This window comes from Pyrus communis, chromosome 2 (assembly GCF_041283825.1).
Source record: "Pyrus communis isolate YQ-2024b chromosome 2, ASM4128382v1, whole genome shotgun sequence".
Lineage (NCBI taxonomy): Eukaryota > Viridiplantae > Streptophyta > Magnoliopsida > Rosales > Rosaceae > Pyrus > Pyrus communis.
Window position 1 is genome coordinate 2,092,947 of NC_142566.1, and position 22,343 is coordinate 2,115,289.

Genomic DNA, 22,343 nt, shown 5'->3' on the forward strand with positions numbered 1-22,343 from the left:
ATATCAAACCCCAGAAATCATAATGCTTCTATACAGTGAATGATCTTTATGTACCACAATTTGTAAAATCCTAAAAGCTTATCACTGGAAGATGGGAATTACACATTTCCATTGGACCTAAGGATCATACACCCATCATCAAACACCTCATCGTGATCAAACCAAACTAAACTTTCATTCAATTAAGTCTCAAACACTTTAATTAAGTTAAAAAGAACAGTCCAATTCTACCAAAACTATGTATAGAAACCGAGAAAAACAGAACAAACAGTGGTGCAAAAGGTGTATAATGACACTAAATCTTCAAATTAAAAAAAATAAAAAATAGCAACTGTAAAATAACAATTAAAAAACGAAACGCATATAAGTTCACAACAAATTAAAACACCTAGATCAGCCAACATTAACATTAAATTAGCTACAAACCTAGATAAACCCACACTGAATTAGACTAAACTAATAACACATAAGCTTCAAATCAAATTCCAAATAAAAAAATTTGGATAAAACCAACAACAAAACTACACCTTGTTCCTGTTCTGTTTCCCTTCTCTTGCTTTTCTCTCTTGCCTACTCCCCACATTAAGCCTTTTTTTTTTCCTCATTTTTTCTCTTTTGGCTGCTCACTTAACCCCCTTTTTTTTTTTTTTCTCGTCACTTTCCTCGATTTCTAGTCCCCCCCTTTCTTCCACATCTATCGTTTTTTCCTCATCTTTTCCATCACTACTCTTGACACTAATTCTCCAGTCTTTTTTTATCTCTTAATTATTTCACTCAATCAAAACATTGGATCACATTTTCTCAAGCAGCCCAAAAAAACTGACCTACCCAAAATCAGAAAAACATCCAAACTAAAACATACAATCACCATTGTCAAGCAGCAAACGATAAATTAGAAATACAAAACAAAGAAAAAAAAAATCCAGAAACACACTAAAACATGCCATCGGTGAACACCATACCTTGGAAAGGGTAGACACACGCAGCTATTCGAGATCGATCCCACCGAAACAAAATTTGTGCGTTTCGACAAAGGGAAAGAAATCCAAATCTCAACTAATTGGCCCGTCGTCTAAAAATCGAGAGCGCAAACAAAATCCCAAAATAAACCAAAAGCAGGGTTTCCTTGGTGGGTATTTTGTCAAGCGGAAGATTTGAGTGTTTGCATCAAGATGTTCCGTTAATCGAGCCGTATTACATCTTCCGAAGGGTGTAAAAATTAATATGACGAACAAGATCTTCTGCGCATATCTCGTTTCATGAGTTTGGCTTGAAACTGGAATCATTCAGTTACTAAGATTTTGTATATGCAAGTTTTGCATATGTAACCTTTCCAGTATAACAAATATAATCAAGCCGTTTCTTGGTTGACAAGAAAAGAGGAAAAGATCCAAATAAAACGTGAACAAGTAGATTAACGCTCTTCTGCAGTACTGTTCAACGAAAGATCCACTACCACTTTAATGTATTTTTCATTAGTAGTAGTACTGCACTAACTGCAAGATTAAAGTAGAATCGGAAGAAGACGATGATCAATGAGGAGCGACCTTTAGTGTTCCAATGTTCGTTGTATCACATGTACTTGTATGTTTATAATTTCGAATACACGAGCTTCTGATGAATTTCCGAGGGACAAACCTTCAAACTCACGGCGCCTCTATCTCTCCCTTTATCTATCTGTGCATTTCTCTTTCTATATCCCTTCAGACAAGAACGAACTCACTCGTCGTCGTGCATGAAAAATCATACTGAATGCATTTGAGGGCACTACTCTTTGCAAGACCCATCAGTAGTACTTAGGTGCCTTACCACTCTTAAACTAACATCTCTATTTCCCTTGGATAAACTATATAAAAATAGAACATTTTTATTATTATTTAAGTATTTTAAATTTACGTTGCAATATTTAATTAAATTTTTAGAACCCGATCATAAGCATATAACAAAAAAATGTACGGAATTGTAATGGAATTACTACATTGATGTGCGACATCCATTTTTAGAGATTACATTGATCGATTTTCTATTTTAAAGATCATCTTAATAGGGTAGATCAATTTCAAAAACCACTTGTGATAAAAACCCAAAACCTAGTTAACGAAAGAGAAATCAAAAGCCTGGCACATGTGATCACGCTTATATTGTTTAGTTAATTAACTTAATTTGACAACAAATTGGCATGTGAATTAGTGTTTATTGTAAATTTAATAAGTGTCACTTCCAATTGAGAGAGCAATTTCGTGTTACTAATTGTCCGAAAAAAAATAAAAAATAAAAAATAAATTGTCCGACGAACCAAATAAAAAATGAAGTAAATTGGCACGTGTGGGGAGATAAGTGGTAAGTGTGTCGGTTTGTCGTAGTCAACAGCCTTAACATTCCAAAGAGATCTCTCTTGCAAGAGTCTAGAGACGCAGAGAGGGAAGAGGCTATGGAGGACGTGGTGGAGGAGATAGAGCAAAAAAGGTGGAAGAGAAGCCTCACAAAGACAAAGAGAAGCAGGAGCTCCTCAAAGTCGTCCTCATGCCTTATAAATAATCTTGATGATGGATGTCTGATGCACATCTTCAGCTTCCTCTCTCCCATTCCAGGTGCCTCTCTTTTCTCTCTTATTCTTCTTCTTATATTTTTCGAAAAGATTGAAACTTTTATGCAAAAACCCAATATTTAATTCCACTTATGAGTCATTGCACCATGCCAGTTTCTGGGTTTTGGTTCAATTGCACTTTCATTGATATTTTCGGTCAATTATGGCATTAGGGTTTTGCTCTGCGGTCTGTAAATTGGGTATTTGTTATTGCATAATTCTTGTGGTTTTATTGGTTTTTAGCGATTTTATGGTCTGAGATATGGTTCTTTGTTTTCCCTTTGTTAAAAAGATTTTTGTGGGGCTTCTCTAAGAAGAGAAATCCCTCGAAAAAATTGGCGTATGCCGCTGGATGCGGCGTTGCACACAGTATTTTTAGTAAAAGGCGAAAGAATAGTTCGGTCTGCGTTCACCGCACGGCTGCTTAAAGCATCTGGTATTGTCAAGTTACAGACTTAGTTGTAGAATGTAGAGAATTGGAGATGTTGGCAGAGTATTTTGAATTTTCTAGCAATTTTATATTTGCGTTGTTATGATGGAAAGATGTGGTTGTTCCTGTATATATTTGGCGGGCACTAAAATGGATGTTATGGTTGTCTAAATTTGTCTATTTCAGTTGTATCAAGTTTTTGTGATAGATATTGATAGCTCAAATGTTTCAAATCAATTTTTTTCAACTTCTGTCTCAAATTGCTATTGAGTTTGCAGATCGGTATAACACCGCCCTCGTTTGCCACAGATGGCTTTACTTGGCATGTCACCCTCGCTTGTGGCTGCGAGTTGACCGGTCCGCCAAAGATCTTTTGGAGCCTGGGGTTTTCCCCAACCTTGAGACAGCTGTTGAGGCTGCAAGGTTTGGAAAGTTAAATCTGTCTGTATGAGTCTTTTGTTCATGTGGAGGACTGTTAAACTGTTCAGTACTTTTTCTTACAGGCCAGGCGATACTATTCTAATTTCAGCAGGCGGAAGACATCTTGCTTATAATATTCAAATAAAAAAGCGACTCTGCCTGGTATGTCTCCAAGTACCCTAAACTCAATTAGCATGCTTGCACACGCAGTGTGTGCTGTTGTCCTGGTGATGCAGGAGCCAAGTTTAAAATTTAAGAAATTAGAGGCCTTTTAGTTTCTTATGTAATAAATGCAGTTTGCACATGTACTCTGCAGGTTAATGTATCAGGTGTCATAAATTAGTCTTTAGGATTTTCAACTAGATTAATGTGGATCTTTACAGATTTGTGCATTGTAAGATTTTAAAATGAGAGCGAGTGAAAAGAAATTATGGATCTCTTGTATCCGTGTGAGGCACAGGTTCAATTGGAGGGGTTTCAAGGCACCACCGGTGTGATGCTGAAATATTTTTAATTTCTCTATTAGAGTGGTTCGCATACGCCTTTGGTGTGATGCCAAAGGCTGGAGCGCGTCTAAATATCTTCTTGCATTCCTATTGTTTCTGATTATCCTACATCACCTGGATGAAGGATACATTTATCAAAATGCTAGAGGCAGATTATTCCAACTATCTTCAAGTTTCTTTGTTCAGATTGGTGCAGGTGAGCAACCTGATGAGACGACTATATATTGTTCTCGAGGTTCTGACAGGTATGTGTGTTTAAGGCTACGCTTTACTTTTTATTGTTGTGCGGTGATTGTATGAGATTTCTCTCTTCAATATCAAATCTTTCCTGGAGCCACTTCCGTGCTGCTAAATTTTACTTGCAGAAAGTTAAAGTTGTGGTTGTTACTCTTTGAGGATAGAAATTTTATTGCCTGAAAAAGATTTTAGTAACTTTTTGCTCTTCCTACTTTTCTTTTTGTTTTGGATCTTTTTTTTTATGGTTTATGTAAGACAGAATGCTAGCAAAATAAAAATTTTGATCGTTTGTTTTGTTTATTCTTTTCAAAGTTTTGCTTCCTTAAATATCACAAAATACTAATAGTCCTAGAGGTTTCGGTTCGTGATTGTAAGACGATGTTTGACTTTTTCTTAAAATTGAAATCCCGGTTTTATTTCCTATATGTTTTCTACCACATACAAGTTTATTTTTGAATTCGATATCAGAGAAATACAATAAATTTATCCTTTCTTTCAAAAAAAAATCAGCCCAAGGGATGGCCTTAGCCAACATTGTATGATTTTGGACCATTTGTGGTCCTCCTGTTGGTTTTCCACTTTTCCTACTTTTACTGCTAATTGATTTTAACGTTAAAGCGGGACAGGTTTCAATTTGAAGCAGTCAGTCCAAATGACTATTCTTCTTCTTCATGTTTTTTAAACAAAAAAAAATATAAATCATCACGATGGTTTTTTTAGTTGTTACTGTAGCAGTCCGGAAGTGCTCCTGAAAGTATGACCGCACTGTATTTTTCTTTTGTTATTATCATGAGAAAATGGTTTGGCATGCACTGTTCATTTTGTTTGAGCAGTGCATTGGAGCTCCTGTCGACCTGCAAATTGGCGAACTTGACTGTGAAGGCAGAGCTTGGCTGTTGCTTGCTTCATAGGAGCGGAAGGGTGACGATAGAGGGGTGTGTGCTTCAATGCGAGACGAATCCTCTAGACCATCTTTCGTGCCCTATTGTGAGCACAGCTAGTGCCCAGACGGTAATATCTTCCCCTGTGAAATGTTCTAATGATGGCGTTTCTGTTTTTCGAACTCGAATTGAAGGAGGTGCCAAGGCTGTCTTGACTAGCGGAGACTTGACCTTGCAGCGAGTTCGAGTTATTTATGCTCGGACGTCAATCTTTTTCTGGTTTGACGTAGAGCACCAGTAATGTCTTGATTTTCTTACTGGGCGCTTGTAAAATTGTACTATAGCATTGCAGTTTTTTCTTTTTTCTGTACGGGACTATGTTCAGTTTGTTTCAAGTGTTGTAATAATTTCCAATTTAGATATTTTTATCTTTAAAAGATACAATATAATCGTCGTTAACGAAATTAGATAATCACTAGTAATAGACTTTCAGTTTGATTGTTCAGCTCGATAAGAAATTTAAAATGCATGATAGTACGTGATTCTCTTGGATATTGGCCAAATGGTTGTACTTACGTTTCTCTCCTAAAGTAAGGTTATTGTTTAGATTTTGCTTGAAAGGAATAACCGTTATCATGAATTTTAACTTCCATTGTGTGAAAAAACACCTTTTGTATAAGGAACTAATTTTCGCACCACTTTTCTTCTTCTACACATCCCTGGTTTTCCGTCGCTTGATTCTAATTTGATTTATTCGATCCAAAGGTCAGAAACAAACAAGGATGTGTAGGGAAGGAAAACCGAGTGACAATTTGCAAAAATTAATTTCCTTTAGAAATTGTCACTCGGTTTTCTTTCGAGGAGCAACAAGAAGAGCAGGAGCACGAAGAACAATTTGCAAAAAGATAAAGCCTACACGCAACACATCTTGTTATGGGAAACAATATGCCTTTCCATTTGTCCTTCCACAATCGCAAAAATCACCACTGTCTATTCACTTCAGTATCAATACAGCTCTACGTTTCCTAAATGGCCACATACACAAAATTGGCTCTCCTTGTTTCTCTTATGTCCCGGGCATGATGATAACGCTCCCCATGGTTCAGCACGACGATAGTTTAATTTCATTTTCCGCTTCATCCATCCACCACCATTATACTACCTGAAGCTAGAATACAGGCAAAATGTTAGTTCCATATACAGTAAATAAACATTCGTGACGAAACTTGAGGCACACGCACACCCAACGGTATATCTGTCAAGATTTAATACACTTCAGACAGTCCATATCTTGAAAATTGTCCTAATTTGATTGCATCCTTTCCTCTCAACCCAAAAAAGAAAAATAAGAGAATTTTCGAACACATACAACAGAAGGCACCATTTTTTTTAAATAAAAACAAAAAGTTTAGATCAGGTTCCTTACATTATTGTTAGCTATTCTATTAAAATTTTCAGTTTTCTGATTAGGATTGAAATCAAAATTCAGGAACATCTTTCCACCTGTATTAGTTGGACTAATCTACAAAAACAAAGAAAATGCGGCTTAAGGCGGATCATGACAAAAATGGAATCAATACATATGAGGATATTAAAACGAGATTTTTTTCTTCATTGAACCCAATGCGAAGACTAACTTAAATTAGCGGAAATAACCAAAAACCATAAGAAGCCAGAAAGAGCATACAACAGATATAAACACTCAAATAAAACTTTGAACATGTCAAACTTTCAGAAGGGTAAAAACGAAAAACAGCCTTTCAAAGTTCGGCGTAGAGAATAAATTTGTGCTGTGTGAATCAATTATAACTGATCCTAGAATTTGAAAGTTCACTTTTTCTGGTACTGGATTTCAAAACGGTTGTAAAGTGATGTACTTTACGTGAATACACCAGACACATACCAATGGTTGTGAGACTAAAATTAGACTAAAAACTTACCCAAGAATATGATAAACATGTGGGAGCTGAACTCAACTGCCCATAGCAGGTCTTCGTTGGACCACCAAATCATCAGCAGAATAATAATCTGCGATGAGCCGGTACACGTATGAAGGATTATGCCCTCCCCTGTGACGGAATAACAATGGTAAGTTACAAACTAGCTAGGTAGTCGGGAAATAGAAAACTAATAAGTATGAAATCCTCAGATGAGAATTTTATATGATTACATCTGACCAAAATATTAATTTTCCTTTTTCATTGGTTCCTACAAACAATAGACTAGAAATTCAATAAGTGAAATCTTTAATCTATGAATTCAGTTCCATTTGGTGCATGAAATTAGCTGACTTACGTATCAGTGATAAATAGACTGACAAGCTTTGGTGGCACATAATCAAATGTAGGATTGACAACTTGAAGAAGTGAAGAAGCAGTGCCACTTCCAAAATCCATGCAATCTGAGAACTCTCCAAAATCCAGTAGCTCAGAAGGAGATCTTAACTCATTAAGTAAGACTTCAGGATTGTGAGGATACAAAGGGCACAACTGTCATGTAAACCACCAGGAAAAGAATTGGATTAAAGAAAACGCTTTGGGGCTAAAGTTCAAGAAATGAGCTGCAGATGAAATGACGCCCAGTTCAATGATTCAATCCAGTTAACACCAACTCCATATACAAAATCCCATAGGATCTGATCCCCAATCTAGTCTAAACAAGCAAAAACAAGGCTAATAAAATACTAGGAAGCAGCCATTAAAAACTTGAATAAGTTAACAACTAAACGTTAACAGAGCCTACTTTAGAAAATAACTCAGACGGTAAGATGAATATCACGATGCCTTTTTGGATGATGTGAGAATGCCATGAATATATAGAGAAAGTGAATTATTCAAGATAGTTTGAACTGGAATTATAAGAAACTATAGTGTATTGGTCGACATTTTAAACAGTACTACAAGACAAGAAAATTGTTGTATACTTTGCAATTCCATTTTTTTTGCGTGTTTTGAGTCTGAGGACACTTAACAGATAGATGGGACTGAAATTTTACTTTAGTAACTTAATTTAGGCAATACTCATTCATCACAGGTAGATCTGTTTGAGTTTAAATAGTCCTTCTAAGATGCAGATGGGAATCATGCCTTTCTAACCTGCTCTTTCATCTTTCCCTTGTGTCTCTATTTCCTAGAACCCCAAAAGATGTTTATCTCATGCTAATCTATTCATTGAATATTCTCTAATGGTGGAACCCACTTCTTCAGCTTCGCATCTTGATTTTAAAAGAAACCCAATTTATGAATGACAGCAAGTCTATAGAATCTCCAAGGCACGCCGAACAGTGATTGAATTGACTTACCTTGTGACTGCCGGCAAGTACAACAAAAGGGACAGCATGCCTTTGTGCTGCAAGTGCTACCATATTCAACCCGACAGGTGCTATGACCCCCCCATTGGCCATGACAGCATGAGCGCCAACAATAACCTTTAACATTAAAAAATCAATATGAAGCTGAATGGGTGAACAAGGATGTAGAGTTTCATATTGGGAAAAACCGAAAAAATATACTAAGATCACATCATACCATGTTGACTCGAGATATCATGGCAAAAACAGCTGAATCAGTTATCAGCGTGGTCTGTAAACCTCTTGCAACTAGTTCTCTAGCAAGAAGATGCCCCTGATACCTAATACAAATCAATTAATAACAATGGTTACCAATAATTTATCAAAATTACATCAGTACGGATCCTATTCGCTGTAACAAATATGCAGACTTTTACACTAACCTTGGAGCTCCCTCTGCAACAAATACCCGAAACGATCTTTTTTTCTCCTTAGCGGCACATAGAAATTCCAGTACTGTTCTTGAACTACCTAAAGTTAATATAACCTCACTGCAAAAGAAAAGCAGTTAGCAGCATGATTTAAATAACCACAATGAAACATCAATTAAAATCAACCACAAGCCACTCTAGCAAAATATTCTCATTGAGGTCTCATTTTTTTTTCATGTTTTGCAGTCTCCTATTTATCAAGATATGCGATCTTTGCAATCTTTGCCCTGTCTAATTCTTTTCTGGAGAAATATGATATCTTTTTTTTATTTTTTTGGTATGAAGAGAATGATGTGCTTACCAGAGAGTGTCACTGGAGTGCATAAGGTTCTGGGTTTCTAAGGGTTCAGGACTTCCGATGTAGGCCTATATCCTAGATACTAATTCAACCCTAAAGATAAACACCAACTAAAGGAATAAAAATGTGCATGAATCAATAAGAAAGAGCCCTCATGATACGGAAATCTTTCCTCAAGAAAAGGTAGCTTAATTTTGCATTTCTTAAATAAATACAAATAAATACAAACAAATGAAATACGATGTGACTGTGACTCGGTCGCAAGGGTGCTTGAAAGATTGATGGACAGATGGAAGCACGTTTGGCCCTAATTAATTTATGTTTAGTAGCTAAACTCGAAATTTTTTTTCTACCGCTGCTACGTCGAACACTGAAGAGTTTATCTTAGCACCTCAACCACACTGAGCCTAAAATAAAATCACCAAAAAGTCTAACCACCTCATATACGTGTTAGAAGTTAGAACAATAGCACATAGCAATCTCACGCAAAATCAAACTTAGCACCACTTATTATATTTCATACGCATTTTTACATTGAAATTAAGCATATTATGACTGAAGGATGCTTTTCTAGTTGAAAGAAAAAATAAACTGTAACAGTGAGACAAACTTAATAGCCAAGGCTTGAGGTCAATACATACTTATGGTGAATGTGCTCTACTGCTTGCTCAGCAATCTGTTCATGGCAAGTGCCAATATCTTGTATAAGTTCATTGACTGCTTCAATAACACCATGCTTCAGCTTCCGACTTTTTGAACTTTTTTCAGCAGCTATGAAAGAAAACATATATCTATAAGTCACATGGCTGTATAATCTGCCGTTAAAAGGTACTAACTTCGATTCCACCACCACAAGCCAGACCACTAAAAAACTAGTTTTTAATTGACTAATTTCCAAACACAAATACCACATTTATGATCAGAAATAAATATCAAATGTGTATATCCTTTAACCTTTTTTTTTTTTTTTTTTTCTAATCAAAAGAGGAAAATGAAAGGTGTATCTAAAGAAGTTTCTCAATGATGCTAAGAATGAAAATCATACATTTGGTTTTTTCTTCAGAATCACCCCCAGATGAAGAAGTGCGAGGAACAGCTGCTGCATCAGGTATGTCCTCAAGCAGTGTTTGCAAAGAAGGTGGACGCAGTGTGCTTCTTGCAGCAGCCGCAACAACAGCGGCAGATAGAACCGGATGGTTGTCATGGTCACCATCATCTTCATCATCACTAACAGTTGACATGTTCAACCCAGCCATAGCAGCAGTAGTGAGAGAATGTTCCTCCTCCCTAATAATGTGCAAAACACGCCTCACAATATTACCCACAGCAAGCTCTGCAATCATATGTGCAAAACATTATTATGAAAATAAAAAAAATAAGCCTCTACGTCCATATTATAAGAAAAAGATTTTGCAGCGTATCTTAAGATAAATATATCTAAATTCAAATGCATACATCATGTACCTTTGCTCTATATGCCTGGGAGATATATCACTTGTTTTCTTTGGATATAAGGAGATATCATTTTGTTTCGTAATACATGAGTATTAACTAAAGATACACAAATAAAAATGGCAAAATGCTAAAGTTTTGCATGCACAATGAATTCTAGAAAATTTGATAATTAGACTTGGCTAACATAATCATTAGACTTAGCTAACAAAAGTTATAGTTTCAATAGGATTGCAAGAAAATAAACATTCACGTGCTTTGACTTAAAAATGCCCTTGACAAAAAAAAAATTAAATGAAGACACGCACAGATGTGCATAATAACCTCCTTCATGCTTCTCTAAGATGTACATTTCAAATATCTTTCTAAGAACAAGTTGAGCATCTAGTTCAACAGCCTGTCCAATTAACTGCTACTAAAACTCCCCTTTATGTGCTGAAAATGATCAAGTTATCCTCACTACTTATCTCTCAAACGAATCTATAAACTTTTATGTAAGTGCCACATAAGCTTCAATAAGGGTTGCCATGTCCCCTCCTTTTTTTCTTTTAAACAACAAATAAGGACTTCATATTAACAAGGAAGAAGTAGGGGTTGCGTTTACGCAAAGCTAGGTGATTATATCTCAAACTTCGTTAAGGTTTATGGGTCATATACAGTAGGAGCGACAACATAACCTAGCTTTCCCTTCTCGTGCAGAGGTATTTTTTTGGTGGGGAGGGCATGCTAGGAGGCATATAGCTCCAATAGCAGAGCACTTAACCCCACACCCACAAGGAATTTGACACTTGCCCTTGCCAATTCTAGCCGTCCAAACTCCTTGAACAAAAACAAGGACAGAATTTTTGTATCAAAGTATTTGCTTATCTAGAAAAGAGGTTACTATTGGCTTTTCTTCAGAGGACCCACGTGAAAGCTGAAGAAACATTATCTTCCACATTTCTCCTCCTAGGAAATAAAAGTTATTATACATATTGATTGACCGTAAACAGAGAGGAACTTCTCAGCTTTGGATGATTCACTACAAATTGGTCACTGTAATCAACTAACTATCCTTCTTTTTTTTCGAAACGAAAGAAGACTGTAAATCAACTATCCTTTTAACAGGATAATCTGTAGTACACTTATATATTTATGTAATTTGACCATATTCTTCAAAGTCAAATGAGTACTCTATCAAAAGTACCAACTACAGCAACACAAAAGGTAAAAATATAACATTATCAACCCTGATACTCACTACTGCCCACTGCATTTATGCTACTTAAAAAGAAGACAGTCTGTTATTATATCTGCATTCCAAACTTGATAAAATAACAACTCTAAGTCTACTCATATCACTAACAAAGATAAAGTCCAATTTGAAAGGCGACAAAAACATGGTCGCAAAAGTGTTGAAGTTCATATTACTACAATTTGAAAGCTATATGATTCCTCCAAAATGACTGCTACAAAGAACAACTATTTTAAACAGTAACAAGTCATTGAGATGAGATGTCCATCCACAGTCCCGTGTCTTTTCAGACATTACAGACAAAGATGTCCAAGTAACATAAATGACCTTTGTACTAATGGCAAAATTTACCCATTAAAAATAGCAACATTGAACCATCTTTCAAAACACCTACCAACAGGATTTGCAGCAATCAGCTGCTCCCCAACAGCCTTCACAGCATCAATCAATGCTCCAGCTTGATTTGTGTAGGGCACCCGCTGCGCTGAAATTACCGACCGAATTAATTCAGCCGTCTGTTTTGCGGTGGCCAGCGAGCCCTCAATTTTACTGCAACAACAAAATATTCGCAATCAAATTATGAATTATGAAAGATGCCTATTAACCAGTATAGTCTCTTGAGCACGCAGCTTGTGCCAGTATAGTCTATCAAAGTGCGCCAAAGAACAACTAACCGCTTTTTAAGCTTAATAAGGAAATCATTCACAAGGGAATGCACGTCTGGCATGGCTATCACCAAATTTAACCTGCAAATGTTCAAAGATATAAACTTCAAATCATTACATTCAAACAGAACCCTTATTATCCGTCGTCTAGGGCAACCAAACAAAACCCAACAAAGCTCCTCAAATTACAAATGGGAGCTATTTTTTTAGGTGATTTGTTGGTTTTTATTTGGAAGCCAAATCAGCTGGGAATTTGAGAAAAATGAAACCCAAAGATAATTAAATCCAAAAACAACAACCCACAATGAAAGTGAAAAACTTGGGGAGCTGAAATACCAAAAACCCACCTAATTCAAAACCTAAGTAAAACCCTCAATTAAACCCCAACTACAAACCTGAATTAAACCTTCAATTAAAATCCAAATTAAACTATTAATAAAACCCAAATTAAATCATCAATCAGGAAAGATAAAAATACAAAAGGGGGTTTAAGAGGTGTACCTGGAGTGAGTGAGAGAGTGTGTGGGCGAGTGATGCTGCGACTGTGAGAGGCTGAGAAGAACAAGGAGACGGGTTCGAAGAAGATGAGGCCGAGAAGAAGGTGAGTTTGCGGAATCGAAGACGGAGGAGGAAAGTAAACCGGAGGAGAGTGAAGAGAGAACACGCAGAAGCTGAGAGGGAGAGGGAGAGGGAGAGGAGAGAGAGGGACCCAGAGAGAGAAAACCTTGGATTAGGTGGTGGGGACAGGTTTGGGCTACTGTTGGGCCCTGTTGGGCAGTGATGGGCTGCTATCCAATCTATGAGATTTTTGGGCTACATGGTATAAAACTAACATTACGACATCATTGATCTGACCGGGAATCGATTTCTAATTCGGTTGATTTTTTAAGAAGTTAATCTTTAAAGATTCTTTAGAGCCATTTAGTAGTGTGATCCAGTGATATTTTTCTTCATTTATAAGTAAGAAGTTTTAGGTTCGATTCTCGCCAATTTCAACCACATTATTGCTAGCTCATTATGAGGTTTAGTCAACCTCTCTCTTAATATAGATAATATCGTTTGTTAAAAAAATGATTTAGAAAATTGACGGTTCTGATTATCAAACACCATTATACACTCGTAAAATGAAATGAGAAAGTAGATGGAAAGATCATTACACACCATCATACACCATTATATGACTTAGTCCAACAATTTTAGAAGCCAACACTAAAGTAGAAACATAACTAAAATAAAAAATGATACTATAAAAAAATTTGGGTGCTCCAGATTACTAGGTATTTTGGACGCTTTAACATTGTATATATCTTAATTTTTGTGTTTTTAAAATAAAGATCTAACGGTTAAGACATTCAAAATATCAAGAACTCAGAAGCACCCAAAAAAGTCCCATGATCCACATTCTCCTTCCTTGTAAATAGGACTCATGCCGTCATTGTGTCTTAACAAAATATACGATAATTTCACTGCAACCTAAAAAAGGGAAAAAGTTTATGAGGGAGGAAGCATGACATCAAACATTCATATTCTCTCTTTTTTTGGTGACATATTCTGATTCTCTGAAGAAGAAGAAGACCAATCAAAATTGAAATCCCTGCACCTCACCATTTTCCTCTTTCTGATGATCGACCCTCAAGTCTTAATCTTTATGTTCATAATTTTGTTCTAGAGAGAGAGAGAGAGGAGGGAGAGAGTGGGAGAGAGAATGGGGGTGGATTATTACAGCGTATTGAAGGTGAACAAGAATGCTACAGAAGATGATATAAAGAAGGCGTATAGGAAGCTGGCCATGAAATGGCACCCGGACAAGAACCCTAATGACAAAAAAGAAGCAGAAGCCAGATTCAAACAGATCTCTGAGGCTTATGAGGCATGCATGCATTTCTCTCTCTCTTTTTTTTCTCTATGTCTCTTGCACATTTACTTAATTATATTTATAATTTTGTTAGGGAAGGGACGTATGTTTTTTTTTTATTATTGTCAATATATCATCAATAATGTGTTGATGTTATGTCCACCAACACAATTTATCGATACACATATATCAGATACATTTTTTGAGAATATCGATTCAGGCACTCAGAAACTTCTGTGTTTCTGTGTGCATCTTCTTTTCCTTTCTCAACAACTCTGCATTTACAACCAAATATATGGGGCCATGAGCCTAGATTGTGCTTAGTTAGATTGCACTAAATTAAAGGCAGTGATTTTCACGTCACAATTTTTCCGTTTTTACACATCCCGGTTTATTTCTAGCATTCATATTGAATAAAGTAGAAAATAATCAAATGGCGTCAATAAACAAGAGTACGAAGAAGGAGAAAAAAGATGAGCGGAAATTAAATGGCTCTCTCTGGATAGCATCTCACAGTCTGTGCTCCTTCATTTATATATGCAAGCAGTTAAGATTCAATTTTGTTCTAGCTAGTAGTGTGAATAAAATAACGTAATGGTTTTGTGAATCCAGGTGTTGAGTGATCCTCAGAAAAGACAAGTTTATGATCAGGATGGTGAAGAAGGTTTGAAAGATATCCCACCACCTGGAAGTGGTGGATTCTCATATGGAGGTGGATCCAAGGGATTTAATCCTAGGAACGCGGAGGACATTTTTGCGGAATTCTTCGGAAGCAGTCCTTTCGGATTTGGATCATCAGGACCTGGGAAATCCATGAGGTTTTCATCCGATGGAGGGGGGACGTTCGGGGGATTTGGTGGTGGTGGTGAAAATATTTTTCGCTCATATAGTGAAGGTGTCACACCAAAGAAACCACAAGCAGTTGAGAGCAAATTGCCATGCAGCCTTGAGGAGCTGTATTCTGGATCAACAAGGAAGATGAAGATATCAAGGAGTGTGATTGATGCAAATGGGTAACCATTTTTAACACTCTCCTATTTTCTTTCTTTATTGATTCATTGCTTGCTAGCTAGTTGAACATGTATCAATTTAGCCAACGTGATATAGTTTCATTCATGGTCGTTCGTTGTAAACGATGACATAAAATAGTCATTATGCGCCCTCCCCTTGTTAACTTTTTCATTAAGGAAGGATTGTTGTACGACTATTTTAAAGTGCCAATAACAGCTTCCAATATAAATATCTACGTTATATCAACCGACTTATTTTGCTTTGCAGACGCCAAGTGATGGAACAAGAAATATTGACGATTGATGTGAAGCCAGGATGGAAGAAGGGAACCAAGATTACATTCCCAGATAAAGGAAACGAGCAGCTAGGTCACCTGCCAGCAGACCTTGTGTTTGTGATTGATGAGAAAGCACACAATACTTACAAGAGAGATGGCAATGACCTCGTTGTGAACAAAAAGGTGACATTGGCCGAGGCATTGGGCGGAACCACGGTGAACTTAACCACGCTTGATGGTCGCGATTTATCAATTCCGGTGACTGACATTGTGAACCCGGGCTACGAGCTTGTCGTTGCCAGGGAAGGTATGCCAATAGCAAAGGAGCCTGGGAATAGGGGTGCTTTGAAGATCATATTTGAGATCAGCTTCCCTACAAGACTCACCCCAGACCAAAGAGCTGGACTTAAACGAGCATTGGCAGGTTGAAGAGTTATATATGTTGACCTAAGTTCCATTGTAGATTGCCCAACAGTTTTAGAGAGTCACATACAATACAAGTCTAATCTGCACTTTTTGTGTAGTATGTATGATATGTTTGTACAAACACCGACTCTTTACATGTAAAGAGTCATTTCACGATCGTTAATTGCAAATTACAGTCTAACACTAATACAAAAATAATTCGTTAAATTCACACAAAGAAAAATTTATGCACATATGTCAAACTGTGATTTGCTTGTCGATTATGCATTTTCTCGATATTATAGTGAGTGATACTCTATTCTTTCATGTATATGGTTCTGTGAGTGATCGATTCTTTGATTTGAGGTTAAACTTAATTACCATGATAAACCCATCAGGATTTTTAACTTTTTATCCATGCAGAATCTTTTAGCATATTAACTAGCTCCACTCATCATTAACATAATCAACCAGGAAGAGAGGGCTTTTTTGGGTAAATAAATTTCAGACGGTCACACCCTCAAAAGTTAATGTCTTTTAAATTTTTCTTTGTGTCGACAAAGTTTAATGATACCCAAGTACTTAGGTTATGTTTGGTGTGAATGATTTGCAATTTGAAAGGAAAAAAAAGTTTGAGAAAATTGTTTATATACTTTCGGAATTAAGACAAGAACAGTGAGCAGGGACCCACTCACTTCCGTTTTTGGAGAAATTTTTTAGTGTGATAGAAATACAAATAGTATACCACATGTTTTAATAGAAATGATAAGAAATTTTATTTTTTAAATTATTAACTTTTTAACTCACATATCCCATCATTTATATAATAAAAAATCTCTACCGGCTTCGACTTTGACAATTGACCTTTCCACTTTTGTATTTTTTTCTCTCTACTCTCTCTCTCTCTCTCTCTCTCTCTCTCGCTTTCTCCTAAAAGCCACGCTCCCCCGGTCCTCCTCCTCCTCCTCCTTTCTTTCTCTCTCAAACGGCTTTAATTTGAAATTCCTCGAGTTCGCAAACGCGCATTTCCTCGTCTCCCCTTAATATATTACTGCAGCCTGCAGCGGACAATTCTCCATAGTCGGCCACCTACCAAACTTCTCCCTCTCTCTCTCTCCTTTCTTTCTCTCTCTGCAATGGGCGTTTGATTCAACTACGACATCTCAAAGGTATAAATTTTTCATTTTTCCAGCTTAAATTTGTTGGGTTTTATTTATATTGAGTTTTCTCTAATGGGTTTTTCAATTTGTGGTGGCCCATTAGAAATTTATGGAATATAAGGTCGAATAGTTTGATATTATAGATCTGTCCGTGGAATTGACTTTGAATTTCATGTGGGCATGCGATCTTAGAGTCTGATTGTAGCATTTCGACGAACCCTTCTTAAGTGCTTTGTTTCTGTTCCGATCTGCATTGATCGTTTAGTTTTTTTAATTCGTTTCATGTTTTTGCGAATTTTGAAGTTTTACAATTTTGAATCCTGACGATTTGTTGAAATTCAGAGACTTTACTGTACATTTCCTCCAAAACTTGATTTTTGAAAATTTGAACATTGATCTGCTTGATCGTTAATAAGTTGAATTACCCGAATGTATTCAAAATTCTGAGAACTGGGATGTATGATAGTTTCTTGTTTTTTTGAATCCTAAAAGTAAAACATAATTGTTATGGAGTTTTTGCACTTTTGTTTAAAAAAATAGGCGGCCACGAAAGTATGGTGTTATTTGTTATATGGGAAATGCAATATACTTCTCCCCTGTCCTTCTCATGCCACTCAAGCCAAGGATGATGGATACACCTTTATCTTGTAGTGTGCTACAACATAAGGGTTAATTTGAAGTTTAAAGATCGTCTTAGAAAATAAGAAGTCATGTTTTGATTATAAATTGACTTAGAATATAATGAAGGCACGTTTTGATAGCATGTTGACAGAGTTTGAAAAGAAAACCAGATATTCCGATGGAAAAAAGTTTTTGCTTTTAAGGACATGTGGTTCTTTTCTCTACTTGTGGTTATCCTTCATAAAATAGATATGGTTAGAAAGTTTTGCCCTTCTCTAGATTGGAGCCTTTAGAATTTGGTGCGTGAATTAAACATGGTGTTTCCTACAATAAGTAGCTGTATGTTCGGCTCAGGTAAGTAGTTGTGTGTTTCCTATCAAAACATGCCTTTACCCATATATTGAGCTTCTTTTATGTGTTTGGCTCAGATTAGTAGCTGTGTGTGCCAGCATGGCATCTAGTAGTCCATTTTTTGATGACATCCGGACCAAATCTGAGGTAATTGATCCTCCACAAAGTGAAGACATGCTGGATGTTGGAGAAATTGTCGATGATGCTACTTTAAAGACCCTAAAACCTAATGTGATGGTTTCTAGCAATGTCCGTGAGCTGCTGGAGTGCCCTGTATGCTTAAATGCTATGTACCCCCCAATTCATCAGGTTTCATTACTTATTAATTTTGCTTTATCAAATGAAGTCAAACTCACTCCCTTAGTTTTCATTCCAGTAATTGTTCTACGTACTAATTGGAGATACTACAACTGAAGCTAGCGTACTTGATCCCTTAACTCTTGCCTATGCTAATAATTCATTCTTTTAAAGTGGCGTGAGGTTTTGACTTGTTTAATATAGTTTTGTGGGAGGGGTTCTGTTGGGAAACTGGTAGACGAGGTGCTATTGTCTGAAAACTTGCAGACGGGTTTCTGTTGTGCCATATTTGCTTCATTCATTACTAACTCTTGCCAAGTGCTTTTTGTTGTGCTTTTGATTATTGAGTTGGATTTTGTTTCTCCCCTCAAATCTATACTGTCTTTGGCACATGTCAGTATTTAAGCAATAAGATATCAGAAGACCCTAATGTAAGCTAAAAAAGGAATTATGTATCTTGGTCTATTTGGTGTTCCTTATCCTACTTACATAAATTCTTTATGGAGTCCTTTGTTTGATGCAAATTTGTTTTCTTTCTAAAACCGTTTCCTTTTGAAAGTTCAAATTTATTTATTCCTGTGACGTGGTTTTTTTTTTTTTTTTTCGAATTTTGTTAGATATTTATTAAGCAAAAAATGTAGCACTTTTTATTAGAGAAGAAAAAGGAACTAAAGGCCAAGGCCTTGGTATGGAAGGCAGTATGCAAGAACAGAACTGCTTTCTGTGCATTTAGTCCTCCGTCTCCCATTATTTTTGCAGATAGAAACAATTAATAGATAGATATATTTTCTTTCAATAATGTCTACTTTTGGCGATGTCAGATAAACTTCCATGCATTGTTATATGTTTGATTGTCGTTATGGTAAGTTTAGGCATCATGGGCTGTTAAGTTTTTCCAGCTTCTCATTTTGCTTACTTTGTCCTTCATGCTTGGAAAAAGGGGTATCTTACTATAAACCGTTCTACAACTTTGCAGTTTTAATGCTGTTTGGCCTTTTAAGACTAGTTTGCTTCCAGAAGCTTCTGGACACATACCATTTTTGGAAAGTAGAATCAGATACTGTTTTCTTAAAAGTCAATTACCTGGAATTTCTTATTCCTTTAAGCTAGAGGATGCCTTCTTTGAGAAGTGAAAAGTTATGGTTCATTTGGATATTTTTGTATTTAATGATAGAGGTCATTTTTGCTCACCATTTCAATGTTTGCTATTGGATGAATCTGGCTCAAAAATAAAATTGATCTAATGGTAAATAATGGTGGTGAGCAAATATATTATCAAAAATAATGATAAGCGTTCAGTCTTAGAAATTGCAGTAGTCGAACAGGTCACTTGGTCAACAGCTTTTCCATACACGTTCACTTGCATCAAATACACAAGTGCTACTCAATGATATTGGAAAATGGTAGCGTAATGTTTAAATTAGATGCCTTTCGTTACTTAATTGGCCTTCTACCTATTTGCAGTGTTCAAATGGTCACACATTATGTTCTGCTTGCAAACCAAGGGTTCACAACCAATGCCCCACTTGCCGGCATGAACTTGGTAATATCAGGTGTCTTGCATTGGAGAAGGTGGCTGCTTCTCTTGAACTTCCGTGTAAATACCAGAATTTTGGTTGCATGGGCATATACCCTTATTACAGCAAGCTAAAGCATGAATCTCAGTGTCTCCATAGACCCTACAACTGCCCCTATGCTGGTTCTGAATGCACCGTCGTTGGAGATATTCCTTATCTTGTTACCCATTTAAAAGATGATCACAAAGTTGACATGCACAATGGCAGCACTTTCAACCATCGCTATGTAAAATCAAATCCACAAGAAGTTGAAAACGCTACTTGGATGCTAACGGTATTATTTCGCTTTTTCCTTTTTCTTACTGTTCTCCTTTATCCTTCTTCGCTCCCCTCCTACATTTTATTTTTTCAGCCAGCTCAAAACCATTTAGCGTAAAAGCTTTGATGAGTAACACCTACACTGGAAAACAAAGATTGAGAAAGCTGTAAGCGACACAAACGAAGCATATTTAGACGTTTGCTATCTTTTCCAATGTGCAGGTTTTTAGTTGCTTCAATCAGTATTTTTGCCTACATTTTGAAGCTTTCCAGCTCGGAATGGCTCCTGTCTACATAGCATTCTTGCGGTTCATGGGTGATGATAACGAGGCCAAGAACTACAGCTACAGTCTAGAAGTGGGCGGGAATGGGAGGAAGATGATATGGCAGGGGGTGCCACGTAGCATTAGGGATAGCCACCGGAAGGTTCGTGACAGTTTTGATGGTCTCATTATTCAACGCAATATGGCTCTCTTCTTCTCAGGGGTAGACCGGAAGGAATTGAAGCTTAGGGTGACCGGAAGGATATGGAAGGAACAGTGATAGCGATCTGTCACGTCAAAACTCCTTCGGTCGATCTTCTTACGTAGTTAGTAGGTCAGTTGCTTTTCGTGGTTATGAGTCTCTTGTGGCCATGTAATTTTGGGAATTTTAGGAAGCAAACTCTCTTTGCTTGTTCATGCTTTAATTGCGTGAATGGGAAGGCACTCTTATAAAATTTAAAATATGGTCTATACAGATTTAGATTGTTTATGGCATGCCGCAAATGGCACCTTCTTTTTTTAGTTGATACCAGTGACACATTTAACGGGTGTGACATGTAGTCTAATATCTTAGTCGATAGATCTTGATATATCACTAACAAAGTAGAACTCGATAAATCAATCTAGCACTCTTCTCATCTGAAAAAAGTCTGCTATTCGCAAGTAATAACCGTCCTAATAAAATTGGTTTTATCCCATAATTATGACTATATAGATATTTTATTGTACAATGGAAATTTGGAAAACTAACCAAATTGTGGACCCTAAATAGAAATCTAGCCATCTTTTTAAATTTATGATAATTATAACCAAAAGTTGATATGAAAGTACTAATACACCCTTCAAATAAAGTTTTCTCAAAAAAAAAAAAAAAAAAAAAAAAAAATGTCATCCATAGAAATTAAACAAAGCAAGATTCAATTAAGATCAAGAGATTCGAAGTAGAATTGAATAAGTTCAAAGCCACCCGTGCTCCTTGAAGTTCCTTAAACAACCCAAAACCCCAATTCAATCATAGAAGAAAACAAAATCCAAAGTTCAACCCTTGGAGAAAATGAGAGAAAAAGAGAAGGGACCATCGCATTTTGGGCTTTTCACCAACAATTTGGTTCTGGAGCTGATCTTAGAAGTGGAGGTCCCAATTGAGGGGCTGATGTTGAGGAAGGGCAACGGACATTGAAGTGAGTGAAGGCCTCGTTGTAAGCTTGGTGGTGCAAGTGCTCGAACTCAAGGATTACATCATCATAGTTGAGAATCAGAAATTGGAGAGCAGAGGAGGAAGCTGACTGAGACTGAGAGTGAAGGTCGTCTTCATGTGGAGGAGGTCGAAAATTTTTTGGGGGTTCGGAACTAAACGAAAGTTGTGTGTGATAGTATAAAAGAGGAAGAGGAGGAGGAAGAGAGAGGGATCATGTTGCACGCTACGGCTGGTTGTGCTTGTGTTGAGTTTATGTGGTTTTGGATTATCGTCTAGAAAGGACAGGGATGGCGGTAAAAGACAGCCGAGCCTTTTGTTTTTTGGTTTTTTTTTTTTTTTGTTTTTTTTTAGAAAACTTTATTTTAAGGGTGTATTAGTATTTTCATATCAAATTTTGGTTATAATTATTAAAAATTTAAAATGGTGGTTAGAATTCTATTTGGGATCTGAAATTTGGTTATTTTTCCAATTTTCTCTGTGCATAGACAGTTAATTGCACACTTATGGTACCTCTCTTTAAGAAATTTATAGATATAGTAATGCCTGCCTATACAACATGTCAATACAAGGATATCAAACA

General features: G+C 36.5%; 4 protein-coding genes and 1 non-coding gene across 8 annotated transcripts; 3 read left to right on the forward strand and 2 right to left on the reverse strand.

Annotated features, from left to right (window-relative positions):
- The first annotated feature begins 2,352 nt into the window (after positions 1-2,352).
- SKIP5 (SKP1/ASK-interacting protein 5) lies at positions 2,353-5,525 on the forward strand. Of its 2 annotated transcripts, none has more exons than XM_068486698.2 (5): positions 2,353-2,591; positions 3,296-3,440; positions 3,521-3,599; positions 4,130-4,188; positions 5,014-5,525. In XM_068486698.2, exons 1-5 carry the CDS (start codon positions 2,432-2,434, stop codon positions 5,360-5,362), a joined length of 792 nt encoding a protein of 263 aa, XP_068342799.1. In that variant the 5' UTR covers positions 2,353-2,431; the 3' UTR covers positions 5,363-5,525. The 2 variants fall into 2 exon arrangements, with proteins under 2 accessions (XP_068342799.1, XP_068342800.1); XM_068486699.2 differs by having other exon boundaries at positions 2,404-2,591; positions 3,327-3,440.
- LOC137749088 (U5 spliceosomal RNA) lies at positions 2,891-3,009 on the reverse strand. Its single transcript, XR_011070164.1, has one exon. It is a non-coding gene; the product is annotated as a U5 spliceosomal RNA (small nuclear RNA).
- A 430-nt stretch (positions 5,526-5,955) lies between the features above and the next one.
- On the reverse strand, positions 5,956-13,271 carry LOC137746688 (uncharacterized). 3 transcript variants are annotated; one of them, XM_068486693.2, is made up of 11 exons: positions 12,992-13,271; positions 12,500-12,571; positions 12,220-12,374; positions 10,185-10,472; positions 9,781-9,910; positions 8,794-8,901; positions 8,589-8,691; positions 8,363-8,488; positions 7,357-7,550; positions 7,002-7,130; positions 5,956-6,229 (listed from the first exon to the last, which is right to left on the reverse strand). In XM_068486693.2, the coding sequence occupies exons 2-10, from the start codon at positions 12,550-12,552 to the stop codon at positions 7,034-7,036; spliced, it is 1,254 nt and encodes a 417-aa protein (XP_068342794.1). In that variant the 5' UTR covers positions 12,553-12,571; positions 12,992-13,271; the 3' UTR covers positions 5,956-6,229; positions 7,002-7,033. The 3 variants fall into 3 exon arrangements, with proteins under 3 accessions (XP_068342794.1, XP_068342793.1, XP_068342795.1); XM_068486692.2 differs by having other exon boundaries at positions 5,956-6,583; XM_068486694.2 differs by having other exon boundaries at positions 5,956-6,316; positions 12,992-13,178.
- A 684-nt stretch (positions 13,272-13,955) lies between these two features.
- Positions 13,956-16,254, forward strand: LOC137749025 (uncharacterized). The gene is made up of 3 exons (XM_068489204.2): positions 13,956-14,360; positions 14,958-15,358; positions 15,624-16,254. The coding sequence occupies exons 1-3, from the start codon at positions 14,196-14,198 to the stop codon at positions 16,060-16,062; spliced, it is 1,005 nt and encodes a 334-aa protein (XP_068345305.1). The 5' UTR covers positions 13,956-14,195; the 3' UTR covers positions 16,063-16,254.
- A 642-nt stretch (positions 16,255-16,896) lies between these two features.
- LOC137746689 (E3 ubiquitin-protein ligase DIS1) lies at positions 16,897-21,060 on the forward strand. Its single transcript, XM_068486696.2, has 4 exons — positions 16,897-17,207; positions 18,248-18,479; positions 19,932-20,318; positions 20,525-21,060. The coding sequence occupies exons 2-4, from the start codon at positions 18,270-18,272 to the stop codon at positions 20,843-20,845; spliced, it is 918 nt and encodes a 305-aa protein (XP_068342797.1). The 5' UTR covers positions 16,897-17,207; positions 18,248-18,269; the 3' UTR covers positions 20,846-21,060.
- Positions 21,061-22,343: the final 1,283 nt, after the last annotated feature.